The sequence below is a fragment of the Dermacentor silvarum genome, chromosome 5, assembly GCF_013339745.2.
Source record: "Dermacentor silvarum isolate Dsil-2018 chromosome 5, BIME_Dsil_1.4, whole genome shotgun sequence".
In the NCBI taxonomy this organism is placed as follows: Eukaryota; Metazoa; Arthropoda; class Arachnida; order Ixodida; family Ixodidae; genus Dermacentor; species Dermacentor silvarum.
This window is the reverse complement of record NC_051158.1, coordinates 186026816-186046095: the sequence shown is the minus strand read 5'-3', so window position 1 is coordinate 186046095 and position 19280 is coordinate 186026816. Positions and strand designations below refer to the sequence as shown.

At 50.3% G+C, this 19280-nt stretch overlaps 1 protein-coding gene across 1 annotated transcript in view; it reads left to right on the top strand.

Moving 5' to 3' along the window:
• LOC119453955 (basic proline-rich protein-like) overlaps nt 1-19280 on the top strand; it is a 109545-nt gene that overhangs the window by 44228 nt on the left and 46037 nt on the right. The window contains exons 3-4 of the mRNA XM_037715986.2: nt 3816-4116; nt 18112-18501. Of these exons, the coding sequence (XP_037571914.1) occupies nt 3816-4116; nt 18112-18501 (691 nt within the window). The remainder of the gene's footprint in view (nt 1-3815; nt 4117-18111; nt 18502-19280) is intronic.

Below are 19280 nucleotides of genomic sequence, written 5' to 3'. Positions count from 1 at the left end.
AGCTGTCCATTGATTTGCTATCGCAATCGAAGCTTCGCCTTTCGGTGGAAATGGCGACTATTTTATATTTACCACTTATATTTGCCCTGGGAGTGGTAGCCAGCGCCACTCAAAGGCATGGTGGGAAGATGTGGAACATCCTTTTTTGTCCGATGGCGTCACGTAAGACGTGAATTACAATAACTTCCCCCATGTTATCCTCGGCTTCATTTGCTTTTTAACGTTGTTATAAACGTAAAGAACAAGGTAAACTAACAACTATTTCATTTGAACAGTTCCAACACTTGGACCACAACCCTTGATCGCAGTTTGCAAAAACATGGCACTTGATGGGGATATGATATTGAACACGTCAGATATCGTACTGATTTGTTTTTAGAAAAAGAAGCTAAGGGGCTGGGAGAGGAAGGTCGCATGTCGGAGAAGAGGCCAGAGTGAAGCGGAACTGAGGAGACCATTGTCATGAAGACGGGACCGACAAGGCCGCGCCAGTGGGCTTCTTCGATTTTCGGAGTTCTGGCAGCCCGCTGGCAGCCAGACGGCAGCCAGCTAGTTCCGGTTCTGATAGGAAGTCACGTGGGCTGGGATCCCAAGACAACCCGAAGCTGCCCCAAGTTTGCAAAATCGAACGCCGGGACAGCGCTGGCCGTGGGAGAAATGCAAACATGCTACCAGCATGGCAGCGACTGGCGTGGGCGGCGTGCGCGCGGCGTAGTCGGCCCATTTCGGCGTTGCCACCTTGGAAATATATAGTTGCATTCAGGAATACGATCACTTTTGCGAGATTTATCGCGACTGGGCACAGGACGCGCACTGTGCAGCTCACTTAGCACAGCGCAATGAACGGCGGGCGACGCGTCCGATTCCAAGACGCGAAATCGCACCTAAGTGATCGCTCGCTCGAGGATGCCTGCTCGTATGACGATCACGTCGGCCACCGGCGACATTTGACATCATTTGACAAGACACGAAAAAACAGGATATTGGGTACGTCTTATACGCATAAAATTCTGACATGCTTGAATTCGATTTGAGAAAGTTTGTTTCACCTGATGGAGCTCCTCTTAATCCTGCTCCTGCGCTAAAGGAGCTGGGGCTGCGGCTGGCCCGTGAAACCCGCGAAAAGCTTAACACGAAAAATCGTATTGGTCGATCACGAGAGCAATAATAAAGCTAATGTACGTGTGGTCATTACTCATCTCAACCAGTGAATTCCTTTAACATGAACGGCCTATATATATAGGTAGAGCGCATCGGTCTCGAGCTGCCACCCAAGATACGACGGAAAGACGGAGCGAACACGGGTTAGCTGCGATGCCTACGCTAACTGCAGAAAAAAGACATATCGCCGCATATACGCGGGCAATGTGAAAAGGGGTACCACCAGAAAAAGACATGAACCGAAGAGGCACCGCAATGTGCGGGAATGAGCGTCTACAACTTCGACAACTTGCGCGGGACACAACGAAGATACCATGCAAGCATCATCGAGAGCGCAGCGCGCTGTTCATGTTCGAGAAGAAGCATTCACGGACTACAAACAAAAGAAAGCTTCAAATGGTTCGCCGCCGCTCGTACGGCACCACCTCGCAAGGCGGAACGGTGCGTTAGAATCCTAGTAAGATAACGCTAGACGTAATGCAATCAGCGATCCACGCACCGCGCAGACATCGGGAATCTCTCCGAGAATTACGCGAATCCAAAACCACGCCAGCCGTGGCGCCCGCGTTGCAATCCGACTAGTCCCCACAAAGATGGCGGCGAGCGCTCATCGCCTCTTTTTGTCGTCTGCTAGCCAGAGAACATCCAGAGAGCTGCCAAACCAAAATCGTCCTGGCTGGTTCTGGCAGCCCTCGGGTAGCCAGAAGCTTCCAGCCCGAGTAAAACGAACGTGCGGCGGAAGTGCGTCACGCGGTGGGCGGAGCTACCTGAGAAAAACGAAGGCGCTCCGGCTGGCTCTGGTAGCCCGCGGGTAGCCAGAAGTGGAAAATCGAAGAAGCCCAGTCACTTTTCTCTGTGCTGCAGAGAAAGACAAGTTGAGAGAGAAGACAAGTTGAATAGGGAACAGCCTGGCACTTGGTGGGAAGTGCACAGGAACCTCGAGGGAGGCAGCCACTTGTAGAAAAGAACACTTAGGTTCACAGTGCACACATTTCCAGGCACTGGTCATTACGGGCATTGTTTCTGGACAGTTACACGGCAGAAGAATAAAAAATATTAGCAAAAGTAAAAAAAAATTACTCCATCTCCCGAGCGCTCATCGCGGCGCTGCACAGGAGAGAGAATGAGGCGCGCGCGCTCCGTCATTTTCATACCGCGGAACTACCGTGGCGCCCGCAGCAGAGTATGCAGCTGTGGCACCACCTGTCGAGCGCGCCGCTCCGGATTCCTAGAGGAGAGAAAGGGGGGAGCGTAGTAGAGGAGAGAGAGAGAGGGAGGGGACGCGCGTGCGCTGTGGGGGTGTGGCACTCGGGCTCCGCTCCGTACTAAGGTCCCTGTATTTTAGAGGGACCTTACTCCGTACAGGATTCCTAGAGGAGAGAAAGGGGGGAGCGTAGTAGAGGAGAGAGAGAGAGAGGGGGGACGCGCGTGCGCTGTGGGGGTGTGGCACTCGGGCGCCGCTCCGTAGAGTATTCCTAGAGGAGAGAAAGGGGGGGAGCGTAGGAGAGGAGAGAAAGGGGAGGGGACGCGCATGCGCTGTGGGGGTGTGGCACTCGGGCTCCGCTCCGTACTAAGGTCCCTGTATTTTAGAGGGACCTTACTCCGTACAGGATTCCTAGAGGAGAGAAATGGGGGAGCGTAGGAGAGGAGAGAGAGGGGGAGGGGACGCGCATGCGCTGCGGGGGTGTGGGACGCGGGACAACAGACAGAGCCGCCGGCAAGAAATGCTTCGCATTTAATAAAGACGAAAGAGAAAGAACGGATAAATGCTTTGGTTGGAATTTTTAGACAAACAAGGTACTATTAAGTAGAGGACCCGCCAAGGACAGCCATATTTAGAGAAAGAATTGGCTAGGAACCAACTCCAATGTAAAGCGCAGCAGTGTTCTCATCAGGCAACCGCTGGCTGCACTGATTCGAATATAATATGTTGCATTAGAGAGAGAAAGCAAAATTCTGCATGAACTGCAACAGTGTAAGTTGGGGCTGGAAGGAATCTGTGATGAATTGCATCAGCGTGGCACCGCTGCGGTGCCAGTGTGGTACCTTTAAAATGCGCACTCCTCGGATTGTGGGGTGTAGTTTAGCACCCTAGCCCATATGCTCTGGCAGTGTCCTGCGTTACGGGACACGTTACTCACCAGCGAACCGGACTGGGACGAGGCCATCTCTAGTACGGAACTCAAGCTCCAGTCCATGGCCGTCCAGAGGGCCCGTGAACGAGCGGAGAGGCTTGGCCTCCCGATTCCGACATGGGAGCAGCCAGCGGCTAGCCGGGGGCCCCCAATGGGTCTCCGCCGGCTAGTCCCTCAGGATCTGAATAACAGTTCATTGTCTGTCTGTCTGTCCTTGGGTAGATGATAGGTCTGTGAGAGAAAATTGGCGCAATGTCCGTGACATTCCTCCATGGCAACTAATAAATTCGGTTCATTTTTTCGAGAAGTTATGCGGAAAAGTGCTAAATTATCAGAGAGAGAAAAGTGAAAATGTGTTACCGTTAATGGCAAACTCCAATACAATATGGTATATTCATCTCTACCTTCTTCCTTTCTCTCTTTTTTTTACACTTGTATGCACTAGTTATTGTCGCCAGCGAGCAGCAACTAAGCCAACGTTGTGTCTATTAGCCAGTAGCCACTGAAATCCCGATGCAGGTTCTCAAGGAAGGACCAGGTGGCTCGAATGACGCTGAATTGGTGCCACATGAGAAGACGAAGGACGTCGACGACTGTCCCTGTCGTCATCACAAAGAAAAGCCTGTAATCTTTCTGCCACCTTCGAAGACAGAGTGCGCGGGCCCCGACTGCCTGCCAAGAGATCCGGTCACCCCTCAGCCTTCGGAGCAAACACCGTACGCGCCGGAGGTTAAGCTACCTGAGAAACCACTCAACTCCTTTATACCCTTGATCCCTGATAATCCCAAGTACCCTGACGTCATTCCTGAAAATCCTCAAGGTGAGTACGACTGCGCAAGTACAGCTCGAGAAATGCGATCCTTGCGTCTTGACAGCTTTTACACTTAGTGGATGGATGGCAGCTTTCCAATGAAGTATACAGGAGGCAAAAAAATCTAAATGTCCTTTAATAATTTCGGCGTCACTGGAGCGCTATTAAACAAAAAATACGGTAAAAATGCTAGCTCTTCAGAGAAACACAGCAGTTTCATCACAACCGAGAACAATAACGGGATACACCGTAATGCGGTATACGAGAACGAGGTACTCCATTTTTTATTATCTACAGCCATATAGAGAAAACAGACATTGAAGCCAGAGAAGACATAAGGGAAAGTAATTAATATGTTTAACTAAAAGGGCCGTAAGAAAGGGGAAAATGAAAGTGTACAAAAAGACAACTGAGGTGAATCGGCGTCTTCCGCGATGCGGTGCTTTACCAGTTATACGCTATGCGGCTGCGACTACCTTCTACTGCATAAGATGGGGCCATAACACTACTCGTTGCCACCATTTTAACAGTAGGCGTCACGTGAGTTTAGGAGCAAACAGCAGGCCCATATACAAGTATCAACACTGCTACATTCTAGGTCATCAGAGCGGTAGAAATTCGCCCTTGTTGGTGCGACATACAGTGAGCGAAGCTCGAAAAACAGGGACACGGAGCGCACAACGGCAACAGGGTCAAAAGGGCAAGTTTGTTTGTTTTCTCGTTCGTTAAAACCATTTGGCAAAACAGACTGTTCTATTTGCGTTGATTTTAATTTCCCTGATTATTCCTACATTTAATTTAGATGTTACAGTTTTACATCCTTTTTGTGGCTTCTGTTTTCTCCAAATGCTCGTAACATTTTTTCTAAGATAATTTCTCTAGATCGAACGTGAAGCTGATGTGTTGTCACTCTAGAAAAAGTAATACTTGGGCTGGGCACTTGGTGAGACAGGTAAATTATATTTAAAGTGAATTCATACGCGCGTTCACAGAGTACCGCTGCCAATGACATCGAAGGTGAGCCGAATGACCATGGCTAAACGTGATTGAAACGGAGGCGGAAGCAAACTGTAGATTTTTTTGGGAGGGGGAGGGTGGAGAGGTTGCGAAACACCTGCCACTAGATTGTTCTCTCTGTGTTTTTTTTTGTTTTTGTACATTTTTAAACAATATCTTTAACAAGCAGTAATTTGCTTTTGAGACTTCAATTTACGTTGGCGTGGCTGAACTACCACATCTCAGAACTATCAGAAGTCATGGCAAATACGATCTGGACGAGTAGGAAATACCAAAATTTAACGGGAGAGAGAGAGAGAGAATTAACTTTATTAAAGGTCCTGAAGGGGCCTGGGCACCCCTTACGGGGGCCGGCCCGGTGGCTCCGCCCATGTGGGGACTGGGAGTCGGAGCTCGCCAGCCACCTGTTGGGCCTTCTGGACGGCCTGGTGTTGAAGGGCCCTGTCGGGGCTCCTGAGGTGTTTGATCCAGTCGTCCTCGGTGGCAGGAGACCCGAAGCAAGCGTTTAGCGCGGGACACTGCCACAGCATGTGATCTAAGTCGCACTTTGGATTTTGGCATTTAGGACATTCTGACCTTATATCTGGGAGGTATTTGCTGCATCTATAGGGGCTGGGGTAACTGTGCGTTTGCAGCAATCTAAGCGGTAATTGTTGTGCTTTATTTAGTGTTGGGTGAGGTGAGGGGAATTCCTTTCTAGATAACTTATAGTGCGAGCAAATCTCGTGATAGGTGAGGAGTGGCTCCGGGTGCGTGTTGGGGCTCCCGGTCGGTGAGCCGGCCCGCGTCCCCGCGCGGCGCGTAAGATCTCGCGCGAGGTTATGGGCCAGCTCATTGCCGTTGGGGACCCCTGGTTGAATGTTGAGGCCTTCATGCCCCGGGAACCAGTGGATGTGCTTGTCTTCGTTTATTTGAGCGGAAGCTAGAATGCTTAAGGCCGCCTGGCATAGTGTACCGCGGCGGTATGCCAGTGCAGCGGGTTTGGAGTCGGTAAATATTGTGTCGCGCTGAGGGAGGGCTAGAGCAAGGGCAATAGCCACTTGTTCGGCGTCGCAGGCTTTCTTTGTTTGTATGGTAAGAGCATTGAGGGCTGTCCCGTCTGGGGCGACCGCCGCAGCCGCAAAGTAGGGTTTGTCTGCGTATTTAGCGGCATCTACGAAAGCCACGTCTGTCGCGTGTAGGGTGGCCGCTTTTAGTAAGGCTTGAGCGCGTGCCCTTCTTCGAGTCTGATTATGCACCGGGTGCATATTCCTGGGGAAGGGTAGTACTGTGATTTTAGCACGAAGGTGTTGCTGTAATGGTGTTGGGTCATTGACTTGAGTTGGGATAGGAAGACTTATGTGTGAGAGGAGGTCCCGGCCCGCAGCTGTCGAGGACAGGCGTATGAGCTGGGACATTCTTTGTGCTTCTGTGATTTCTTTGAACGTATTGTGTACCCCAAGGCCTAGCAGGCGCTGCGTGCTTGCCGTCATGGGTAGACCAAGTATTCGTTTCGTGCATTTGCGGATGAGGTTGTCCACTTTAGTTTCATCGCCTTTGCTCCACGGGTGAGCGCAGGCAACGTAGTGAACGTGGCACATTAAGAACGCGTGAAAGATGCGTAGTAAGCTCTCTTCTGTGAGTCCCGCGTGTCTATTAGCGACGCGTCGGGCGAGGTGAATGACTGCATCATATTTTTTGATGAGATGTGTGACTGTTAACTCGTTTTTGCCATTCTCCTGCAGGGTAACGCCCAGAATTCGAACAGACGACACAATCGGGATATCCGAGCCGTCCGTTGTGGAGAGGTGTATAGTTGGTTCGCCGTTGTTGCGGCTGTGTTGCGGTGGCAGAAGCAGCAACTCGGACTTAGCTGCCGAGAGTCTGAGACCCGTGGGCTTTAAAAAGTTTTGTATTGTATTAATTGCTTCCTGAAGGCTTGCTTCGATTTGTGCGTCGCTGCCTGCGTTGCGCCAAAGAGTAATATCGTCGGCTAGAACGCGTGCTCTACGCCTTCGATATGTTTCAGCTTTTGCGAAAGTTGTCTGAGGGCTAAATTGAAAAGAAATGGTGAGAGCACCGACCCTTGCGGGGAGCCGCGCGGGCCTAGGTTGTAGGTGTGTGAGTTGAGATCTCCAACTTTAAGTGTAGCCGTTTGGGCTCTTAGGAAAGAGCGGACGTATTCGTAGAAGCGTCGACCTAGGCCTGCCTCCTGAATCTCGTGTAGTATTTGAGCGTGGCTTACGGTATCGAAAGCTTTCTCTAAGTCGAGAGCTAGAATTGCTTTGAGGTCTTTACTCCTTACTCTAAGTAACGTCTCCTGCAGCATGAGGAGTACGTCCTGCGTGGCCATAGCCGGCCTGAACCCGACTTGATTGAATGGGAAGAGGTGCTCTTGCTCTGCATGTTTTGTGACTCGGCGGAGAATGACGTGCTCCATGACCTTACCCACACAATATGTGAGGGAAATGGGTCGTGGAGAGTCAAGCTCCAGGGGTTTGTTCGGTTTGGGAATGAGAATGACGGTCGCGGCCCTCCATTCTGGCGGGACGCTCCCTTGCTTCCAAACCTCATTCATGTGGGTGGCTAGTGATTCAATGTCATTGTCAGCCAGGTTGCGGAGTAGCTTGTTGGTGACTCCGTCAGGACCCGGGGCTGACTTAGTGTTGAGCTCTGCTATTAGCGCGCGTATTTCAGCGCTGGTTATAGCCTCCTCAAATGGGTCGTGAGTGGCCCCCGCGTAAGGCCTAGCTCGCATTTAACGGGAGAAACAAGTCTTTTGTATGTCTAGGTCCTATTATAGTGCGTTTATTTCCAGCCAAACTTAGTAGGCCCCACGGGCTTCACGTGGCAGTCAAATAATTCAGGCTGTGTAGTTTACTGCCGCACTTGAGACCCTAGGAATTTCCGGCTGGGACGAATCCAGTCCCTTGGGAGGGTAGGGGGTCAGTGAGATTGAGGACATATATAGAAGCGTATGTTTTCCAATTCTGATCTGTTTTCCAATTGCTTCACTTATTGACTTCTTTGTCCTACATGTAGGACGGGTGCTCTTAGTGGTTTCTTGGCTTGCATTAGTACTTTGTTAACAAATCCACGCATACTCCAGTATTCCAAGCTACAATGAAACCTGCTCAGAAGCTCATATTTATTGTACAGCATTAAAATAACTTGTTTGGCTAGTTGTTGTCGACATTTTACAGGAAAATAAGCGCACTCAGACAAACACAAGAAAGCAAGGCTGTGCATGGTTGTGCATGGTGTCTGTGCATGGTTGAGTGCGCTTATTTCCCAATAAAATATTGTACGGGAGCTCGTTAGAGGACTGTTGGAGAATAAAAAAATACTCACCACAATATTTCTGAACGCGGTATGAAATCTTACTTGTGTTAAAAAAGAACAGACATTCGAGTCGGACAAAGCCAAAGTTAGAAGAAAGAAAACGGGACACGTGTAACTGCAGCGGTGACACATATTTATTCACTTGTCGGTTTTTGTGTCAGGATCACCAAATAAAAAGTGAACCTTTGTACAGAACAAACGCCTCGCAATGTTTTATTGCGATAACAATTATATGGAAATTCCAAGCGGATTTCGGCCGCCGTCGTCGCCGTCGCCGTGAGGTTCCGTATAGAGTCCAACGGCGATGAAATCGTCGCCGCGCGCCGTATGCTGTAAGTGCGAGTGAAAGCGCGCGAGGGACGCGCGCTTTCACGTGGCGCGAACGCACGGCGGAGAGCAAACGCGACTTCGTCCGTCGAGCGAAAGGCCGTGGGGGGACGGGAAGGAGAGGAGGCGACGTTTAGCTGCGGCACCAAATGCGTATTTATATAAAAAAGTTGTCGCAGTTTCACCTGAAAGGCGAAGCATCAATTGCGATAGCAAATTTGAAGAGAGCTATACGGAGTAATGATAGCAGCTTTATCAGCTGTATAAACTTGGACATGCAGCAGCACCGGCAACACGCAGAACTGTTGTCGACGCCGTCGGCGTTTTGCCCGCGTTCGCTCAAAATGCGTGCGGCGTTGGTGACTGTTGCCGGAGCCTCTCATATAAATAGGCACTTGGTGCTGCAGCTAAACGTCGCCTCCCTTCCCTCCCCCACGCCCTTTCGCGCGTCGGAAGAAGGCACGTTTGCTCTACATATATGGTGATTGTAGAGGAGGAAAGAGATGCCTACTTCTGCAGCCCTTAATGGAGCACAGCGCAGAACGCGCGTTTGTTCTCCGCCAAGCGTTCACTCCCCGTGAAAGCGTGCGTCCCTCGCGCCCTTTCACTCGCACATACAGCGTTCGGCGCGCGGCGACGATTTCATCTCAATTGACGTCATACGGAACCTCATGGCGATGGCGACGGCGACGCCGACGGCAGAAATCTGCTTTTGAGTGCCCATATAATTGCTATCGCAATAAAACGTTGCGAAGTGAGAAGGTGGGAAAGACTTCCGACGCTGCTCGACGAGTTTCCTGTTCTGATCTCGTCGAAAACCTCCGAGCCGCCCCCAGAGGCCCTGGCAACAGTCACCAACGCCGCGTGTGTTCGGTGCGAACGCGGGCAAAACGGCGACGGCGTCGACAACAGTTTTGCGCGTTGCTGGTGCTGCAGCATGTCCAAGTTTATACAGCCGATAAAACTACTATCCTTACTCCGTATAGCTCTCTACTAAGTTGATATCGCAATTGATGCTTTGCCTTTCGGATGAAACTGCGACATCGTTTATATTGCTACGGCTTGAGCCGGGCAAGGAGAAGAGGAGAAAGACGTTAGCTGGCGCAGCCTCTGGACGCCATCTTTACTTCACCATCAACCTCGTTCTTTAAATAAAGCCGGTTCAACATTAACCGTAACAGTTTTGTGGTGGAGGTGCTGGGTATTTCGACCAAGACGACGGAGCTGCTGCAGCAAGTGCCACGCCGAAGCCGACGCCTCGCTCGACTGCCTCCGACACCACTTGAGACCCCGATGTCCCACAGCGGCGATCAACAGCCTTCTCTGGCTGCTCCAGTGCGAACAACCGGCACCTGGATGCATCAGATGGAACCCCGCCCTTTCTCAGGAAAATTAGGCGAGGACGTGGAGGAATTGCTCACCCACTACAAGCGTGTGAGCAAGTACAATGGCTGGAACTCCACGGCTCAGCTCGACAATGGCGTTCTGTTCCTCACAGACACGGCGCTAGTGTGGTTCGAGAACCATGAATATTCCTTCACAACGTGGGACAGCTTCGTTACTGACCTCACAGAGTGCTTTGGCGATTCCACGACGAAAAGGAAGCGGGCGGAGCAGACATTGCTTCAGCGCACTCAAGTCCCAGGGGAGACCTGTACTACGTACATAGAGGCGATCCTGAAGCTTTGCAAAACGGTCAATCCTCGAATGTCCGAAGATGACAAAGTTGGACATCTTCTCAAAGGCATAGCCGAGGATGTTTATAATTATTTAATCGGAAAGGCGAGTCTCGCCTCGGTCGCCGACCTCATCAAGCATTGCCGCACATTTGAGGCCTTGAAGCTGCGCCGTATCACGCCAAAGTTCGGCAGGTTAGCGAATGTCACAACGGTGGCAAGCGTTGACGATAACGACAACTGCAATTTTCAATTTGACCTTGCGGCAACTATAAGGCAAATTCTCTGCGAAGAACTTGAACAACACACCACAGGGGCGGATGTCGAACAGCTTCGTTGCGCTTGCAACCAACCTCAAGAGCATGCATCTGCTGTGTCGGCATTGTCTGCCATGCCAGGCGTTGAAGACTGTCGAGGCGATCAGCTGCGACAGCATCGACGTTCCTCTCCCGACGACATGACGCACGATCAGCGCACTCGTCGAGCTACCACCACGAATCGGCATTCGGCAGATCGTGTTTATTATTCGCAACGTCCCAGGGTTGACCCCGAGGCTTACAACGTCGGTCGCGCATCGTCTGTGTGTTACATCTGTGGCGCCTCAGGAAACATTGCTCGTTTTTGTCGCCGGCTCCGACAGACAACCACATATGGCCCACCACCTACTTGGCCTAATTTTGAACAAGTCAGTTATGACGACCGCTGGCCGACAGACCCTGATACTGCAAACACCACAGGCGCGCCACCCCGGAATACCTTCCGTCAATATAATAGATGGAGTGGCTCGCCAGCTTCAGACCGCAGCCTGACGCCCCCAACCAGTCGCCAACGCCGTTCACCGTCACCACGTCGACGTGCTACGTCACCACCGCCGTCGGGAAACTAGCCGGCGCGGCCGATGGAGGTAAGGTCGCCGGACAGTCTGCGTCTCTGCGAAATACTCGTCTGCCTATTATGATGGTTGAGAACAAAGTGCGTGTGTTAATTGTTAGTATACCTGCAACAGCATTAGTGGATACTGGTGCTACCGTTTCCGTCATGAGTGTGACTTTCAAAGAGAGGCTGGGTCTCAAAGTTATGTTCCCGTGGAATGATGGTGTGATGTTTCGTGGTGTCAGTGGAGAGTGCCTTACTCCCCTTGGTATTTGTGTTGCAAGTGTTTTATTCGGAGGGGAAGATCTTAAAACAGAATTTCTCGTGCTACCGCGGTGCACTCATGATGTTATTCTCGGGATTGACTTTCTTCAGGATTGTGGTGCTTCCGTTAACTGTGGCACAGGCGAAATTACCTTGAATAGCGCGCTTCTCGCCACCCTTGACGACACATCTTTACCCGAGAAAAACTATTGTGTTGTTTCGAACGATTTGCTGCTACCGCCTTGGTCGCTGTCACGTGTCCCTGTCAATGTCGCTGCTGCCGACCTTTCATCGTTTGACGCGCAAGTCCAGCCACTTACGTCGAGCTGTGCAAAAAAAGATGTACTTGTGCCACGCTCTCTCGTGAGAGTAGTGAATGGCGCCTCAAATTTGTGGGCTTTCAATTGTTCTTGCGTCCCTGCTGTTCTCCTGCGTGATATGAAGCTCGCTGAATTTGACGAGAATACGTACAGCTCCATTACAGTTCTAAGCGAGGAGGAGCAGTCTCATACTGTCGATCCCCACCGAAGCACTTCTGAAGAGCAGATCCTACGGATGATCAACAAGGCGCTTCCCTCACATGAGCGCCACGCTCTCGCGCAAGTTTTGTGGACACATCTTTCTTTGTTCGATTTCACACAGGGCGACAAGCAGGCTTCACTCCCGCGTTCTCGTGCCCGCCACAGATTTGACACCGGATCTGCGCACCCCATTCGGCAAAAGCCTTACCGCGTTTCTTCGGCAGAGAGGACAGTTATCGCTGAACAGGTGAAAGACATGCTACAGAAAAGTGTTGTTCAAGAGTACTCTAGTCCGTGGGCAGCACCAGTAATCTTAGTAAAGAGGGATGGATCGTGGAGGTTCTGGGTTGATTAGAGGAAACAACGCGGTCACCAAAAAGGACGTGTATCCGCTTCCTAGAATTGATGATGTTATTGATTGTTTTTACATTCCGCTGCCTACTTTTCATCACTGGATTTGCGATCAGGGTATTGGCAGATACCCATGCACCCAGACGATAAGGAAAAAACGGCCTTCGTGGCACCAGACGGTCTTTATGAATTTAACGTTATGCTGTTCTACCTTTGCTACGCACCAGCAACATTGGAACGATTTATGGACACTATCCTCCGAGCACTTAAATGGGAAATTTGTTTGTGCTACCTCGATGATGGGGTGATTTTTTGGTAGCAATTTGAGTGAGCATAACCGCCGTCTCAGTCTTGTTCTGTATTGTGTCGAAGAAGCCGGCTTGATCCTGAATTCCGAGAAATGTCGTTTCGGGGAAACTGAGACGTTAGTACTTGGGCATCTGGTCGACAAAAATGGCGTGAGGCCAGATCCACGAAATATTGAGGCTGCCAGCTCCTTCGAAGCACCGAACTCAGTGCGGGAGTTGAGGAGTTTCTTGGGCCTGTGTTCATATTTTCGTCGCTTCGTCCCAAGATTCGCCGACGTGGTGTACCCCCTAACATGTCTTCTCCAAAAAGCCGTCCCTTTCAACTGGACATCGGCTTGCGACGACGCGTTCCGCCAGCTAAAATTTCTACTAAAGTCAGGGCCCATATTGCGTCACTTCGATGCGTCCTCACCTACGGAAGTGCACGCTGATGCCAGTGGCATCGGCATCGGTGCCGTACTAGTGCAACGTCATCAAGAAGCTGAACAGGTTGTGGCTTATGCTAGTCGCTCTTTGACTAACGCGGAACGCAATTACACTGTCACCGAGCAAGAAGGCTTGGCAGCTGTTTTCGCTGTCTACAAATTTCGGCCCTGTAGCTACGGACGCCCGTTCACTATCGTTACCGACCACCACGCGTTATGCTGGTTGGTGAATCTCCGTGACCCGAGTGGACGACTGGCACGTTGGGCTCTTCGAATGCAGGAGTACGACTTCGTTATTTCCTACAAGTCTGGGCGTCGCCACGCTGATGCGGACTGTCTCTCCCGTCTTCCTCTGACGACGACGACCGAGTGTGACGAAGACAATTTTGATGACTGTTTTGCTCTCATTTCTTCTACATTCCCAGACTCGATGACTTTCAAGGCAGAGCAGGAAAATGATATTAGTTTGGAACCTCTATTTGTTGCTGCATCGCGTCCTGGAGCCACCGGTCGATTTTGTGTCCGTGACGGCCTGCTTTACAAGACCACTTATTCGGCTAAAGGCGCACGCTTCCTTCTGGTGGTGCCGCAGAGTCTGTGAGCGGACATACTGAGAGCCATGCACGATGATGCGACTTCTGGCCATCTAGGATTCATAAGCACTTTGAACCGGACACAGGAGCGTTTTTACTGGCCCAGAATGCGGGACACAGTCAAGCACTATGTCGCCAGTTGCGAACAATGTCAACGCTACAAGCGCCCTACGACCGCTCCGCGAGGTCTTCTCCAACCTCTGCCGTCGCCTCGCCTGCCATTTTAACAAGTGGGTATTGATCTTCTGGGCCCATTTCCCCGATCATCTAACGACAACCGATGGCTGATCGTATGTGTCGACCTTCTGACCCGTTACGCGGAAACGGCGGCCGTACCGTCTTGAACAGCTGCGTCCGTTGCAACGTTTTTGCTTCGCTTCGCTATTCTTCGGCATGGTGCCCCCCGTGTAATCATTAGCGATCGCGGTCGTCAATTCGTTGCGGACGCCGTAGAAGAACTGCTTCGTCTCTGCAGTTCGCAGTTCCGCCATTCAACGCCTTATCACCCTCAGACAAATGGGCTTGTAGAACGTACGAACAGAACTCTAACTAACATGCTGGCCATGTACGTATCTTCCGATCACAGAGACTGGGATGACGTACTCCCCTTCATCACGTATGCTTATAATACTGCAAAGCACGAGACAACCGATTACAGTCCTTTTTATCTCCTTTACGCACGTCCACCGCTAAGCTGCATTGACACTATACTAGCGTTTGACTTTCACAGCGAGTACTCTGTTGCCAAGACGCTTTGTCTTGCCGAAGAAGCCCGGCGTATTGCTCGTCTTCGTACTGTGGCATCGCAACACCGATCGAAAGAGCGCTATGACAGCCGACACCAGTCTGTCTCTTACGCTAAAGGAGACTTTGTGTGGTTGTGGACCCCGCTACGTAAACGTGGCTTATGCGAAAAGTTTTTACCCCAGTACACGGGCCCATTCGTCGTTTTAGATCGCTTGAGTGACTTGACGTACGTGGTGGCACGCTTGACGTCAGCTGGTCGTCGGTTTAGCCGGACCCAGTTAATACATGTTGCTCGTCTTAAGCGGTTTCACCCCACGCTTTCCGAGTGATTTGGACTTGCCCAGCGGGCTTCGTTTGGCAATCGGGGATTGCTACGGCATGAGCCGGGCAAGGAGAAGAGGAATAAGACGTTAGCTGGCGCAGCCTCTGGACGCCATTTTTACTTCACCATCAACCTCGTCCTTTAAATAAAGCTTGTTCAACATTAACCGTAACAATATGAATGCGCATTCGGAAAGTACTTGGAGAAAAAAAGGCAAAAGCTTGCACTAGGACGCACAAAGCTCAAGACACAGCGAAGCTGCCGATTGATTGCGTCTCTTGGTTGTAGCTAGGTTTAACTTGGTATGTCGAGGTTTAAACTTGGTTGTAGCTAGGCCTATACTCGTGTACGTCTTCTGTGCTAGTACTGGAAAGGCTGCGGTAATACTGGAAAGGTGCGCGGCGGTAGCGCGACGATGCCGTTGAGCATGACGTCATACCAGCTGTGGCGCCGGCCATAGCGCGGAGGTGACGTGATGGCGCAGCGCACCTTTCCAGTACTACCGTAGCCTGTCCAGTACTGGCACAGATGACGTACACGAGTATAGGCCCAGCTACAACCAAGTTTAAACCTCTACATGACCAAGTTCAACCTAGCTACAACCAAGAGACGCAATCAATCGGCCAGCTTCGGCGGTGTCTTGAGCTTTGTGCGTCCTAGTGCAAGCTTTCGCCTTTTTTCTTCAAGTACTTTCCCTGTCATCAAGTGCTCACGTATATTGATGTCGGGATCTGGATAACCACTAGCACTTTATTTATTGATGTATGGTTTACCCACTGCGGCAAATAAGCCCTATAGGGGAGGGGGGGGGGTTACAATTCGTAAAACAATGATAATACCAGCAGAACTTCTTTCTCGAGACATATACACAAAGTTCAACAACATGAATAATTTCCCATGGTCTACCAAAACAATTAGTAAAAATTACCTATCAAGTAATATTGTTACGGGTAACTCTCCCTGAAGAGAGGGTTTATTGGGACGCAACCGATTGTGCACATACCCTTTTGGACTCCGGGTAGTGGGCTCCAGAACCTGTAACGCGCCCTTAATCAATGCCTGGGACCCAAAGAGGTCCCAGGCAGGAGGGTGAGAGCAGATTATTCGATCGGATCGTAGCCCAAAAGTCTGACCTGCGTCGGCCATGTCTGTGTTCGCACCGCCCTCTCTTTGTCGGCGTTCCAAGCGCTTGCGTGTCTAGTTTTCTTTCCTTCCGTTCTCCCGTGGTGGCGGTGCCGCCAAAACGTCACGCGTGCCTAGTTTGCGCCGGCTTCTCGGGGCGGCGTTCCCGTGGTCCACGCGAACGTATATAAAATACCACAAAGACAAGTTGCCGCTCTCCTTTTGAATTTCACTTCTCTTCTCGCGTTGTAATAGGGAGTGCATAACTGAACAAGTAACTCAGCGCAATAAAAAAGACAGACACAAGAAAGGGAGAAACAAGGACAAGCGCTCCCTTTCTTGTGTCTGTCTTATTTATTGCGCTGAGTTACTTGTTCAGTTATGCAGAACCAACTAGCCCAACAATCAACTATTCTAGTAATAGGGAGGCCGCGTATAGTCCGGATTCCCGAAGAGCAGCGCGCTTACGAAGAGCGACGTCCCGCATGCACTTGGCGTTTTGTGCACGACCTTCATCGGTGGTGTTTACCGCCCGCCGGCAACGATTGCATTCTGCCGTCGCACTTCGTAGGCGCGTTGCTCCTCGGGAGTCCCGATTATACGCGAATATGATGGAACTAATATAATAATAACAGAGGTAATACGTAAATCTGTGTGCGTACCTATCGTCACAATCACCACAGATCAACACAGTAAATGTGCTCGTACCTTTGTTCGAAATTTTGTGTTACCTCTGTGTCGTGTGCTAAACAGATTCGCTAGTCAGCCACCTTCACAGAATGAAATGGCTCATGATTTTTTGATTTGCGGCAAATATGCCTCTCAGAAAATACCAACTGAGCCAAGAACCAGTTCTCTTGAAGACTCAAGAAGGCGGCAACTGGCGTTCCTTCGCTAGCAAGGCTGGAGTGTTTTCTGAAGAAAATGTGCACTGCTAGTAGAATTTTAACGCGTTCCGATGCTTGTATCGATCGATGGTCATACAGGAATACCTACAGATATATAGTCCCTATGTTTGGTCACAATCTTTCCTGCAGTCCCAACATTTCTTAACTGAACTCAAAACATCTATCATGCTCAAGTCAATTTCTGGAAAGTAACAGTGAACATTTGTGACATTTCTGTCGCACCAATACAAAGCGGAATTCGTAGCGCTTGCATTATTTACGTTTTGTCCGACAACCTAGAGAGTATACTTCGGTAAGCTCAGGTTACGAAACTTCCATCCAGCCAAATTCAGCTGGCTAGTCAAACAAATGCTTCGGACATGTCTTATTGTGGTGCAACAGCTACTACAATTGTCATTGCACCACTAGGAGCCTACAGTCACCGCTAATACCTCTGGGGCGCACGTTAAACACATTTTGCCACTTAGACACACGACAGTGACACGGCGCCATCGTGTCGCTGTAGATGACAAAACGCTGTGTCGTCGTTTTTCAGCTTTGGTCCTTGTTTGATCCGTACCGTATACTACATTCAAAATATTTTTTGTTACCACTCTTCCCCAAGTTTAGGGCGACCATTGTCATCCTCTCTAGTTTTGTTTGTTCTATTTATGGGTAGGCAATCATTACCGCTGCTGTGGAAAATCCCAAGGGGCACATTTGTTAGTAACGGGTGCATCTGGCAATGAATGGGGCACAACACTACTTACCACATTTGGATCAACAGTGCTTACCTGAGGACAGAACCTTTGCCATAATTTTTTCTTTGTGTGTATGTTGATTCCTGGGCGCTGTTACTATGAATGTTCCAACTGACACGATTCGCCATCTTTACTGCCAGCTTAAGTAAGTTGCAACTACTCTCATCTCTACTGATCTAGTATTAAGTGCACCTTCGGCCGAAGCCTTGGTCAGTACTATTGTGTATGGTGCAGTTGATGCTGAATATTGGTGTCACATGTTGACGGTTCAGTGAGCGTTTGTGTTTAAGTGTTTACAAGTAAAATAAAGAGAAGTCAGCCAAATTAACGCATTTGTTGGATATTCTCCATGCGCGTACGTGGTGGACTCTTTGCTAAATATGATTGGCAAAATGACTCAACATAAATGTTCTATTGACAGCGGAGTAAGGCTGCCATTTATATCAAGTGCACCCACAAAAGAACGCTTATCTTTGACGCCAATTCCAGGGCCATCCTCTGGGCCTGAAAAGTTCCTGCCTGGAGGCTCAGCGTATCCGGTGCCACCGACGGATGGAAAATCGCCGCCGGTAGCTGGGCGAGACGAGGCCACATTGAAGCCTTTGCCGCCCGCTGCACCCAGCTACCCTGTTCTCTCACCTCAGGCAACTGATCAACCTGCCTATCCGGGGGATAAACAAGTTCCACCTGCGCTGCCTTATGGTCCCGCCGACTTGCCACTTCCAGGGGGTCCGGGCTACTCCTTGGACAAACCATCCGCAGTTCCCCTCAATGTCGAGCAACCAGACGCGCCTATCGTGCCCGGAGGCTACCCCGTGGATATACCGCAACCTCAGCTGCCGTCTGCCGAACCGGAAGCACCTCCGGTTATCACAGCTGGCAAGCCTTTCACTTCGTCCTCTTAGCGATGAGCGCAACCCCCTCTTTCTTTCTTCATTGCCATAAGGGTTACAGCATTTTACAAAACCTGGCGTCGTTTTTACAGCACGCTTGTTCTTTATCATCATCATCATCATCATCATCATCAGCCTATATTTTATGTCCACTGCAGGACGAAGGCGTCTCCCTGCGATCTCCAATTACCCCTGTCTTGCGCTAGCGTATTCCAACTTGCGCCTGCAAATTTCCTAACTTCATCATCCCATCTGGTTTTCTGCCGACCTCGACTGCGCTTCCCTTCTCTTGGTATCCATTCTGTAACCCTAATGGTCCACCGGTTATCCATCCTACGCATTACATGGCCTGCCCAGCTTCATTTCTTCCGCTTAATGTCAACTAGAATATCGTCTACCCCCGTTTGTTCTCTGATCCACACCGCTCTCTTCCTGTCTCGGTTAGGCCTAATATTTTTTGTTCCATCGCTCTTTGTGCGGTCCTTTAACTTGTTCTTGAGCTTCTTTGTTAACCTCCAAGTTTCTGCCCCATATGTTCTACCGGTGCTAACATATGGGGCAGAAACTTGTTCTTTATACCAGTGCTTAAATCAGAGGGAGCGGCCCCCCTCCATTTTTTAAGGAGGGGCTCGCCCCCCCCCCCCCCCCCCCCCCCTCGGCAGGTCTACTGTAGCACTGTGGTAGTTACTCGACAAGCGCTCGAGGTATTACTTGTGTGGGACAATTCTAACTCCATTTATTCGATTAATCGTTCAATCGCGAATA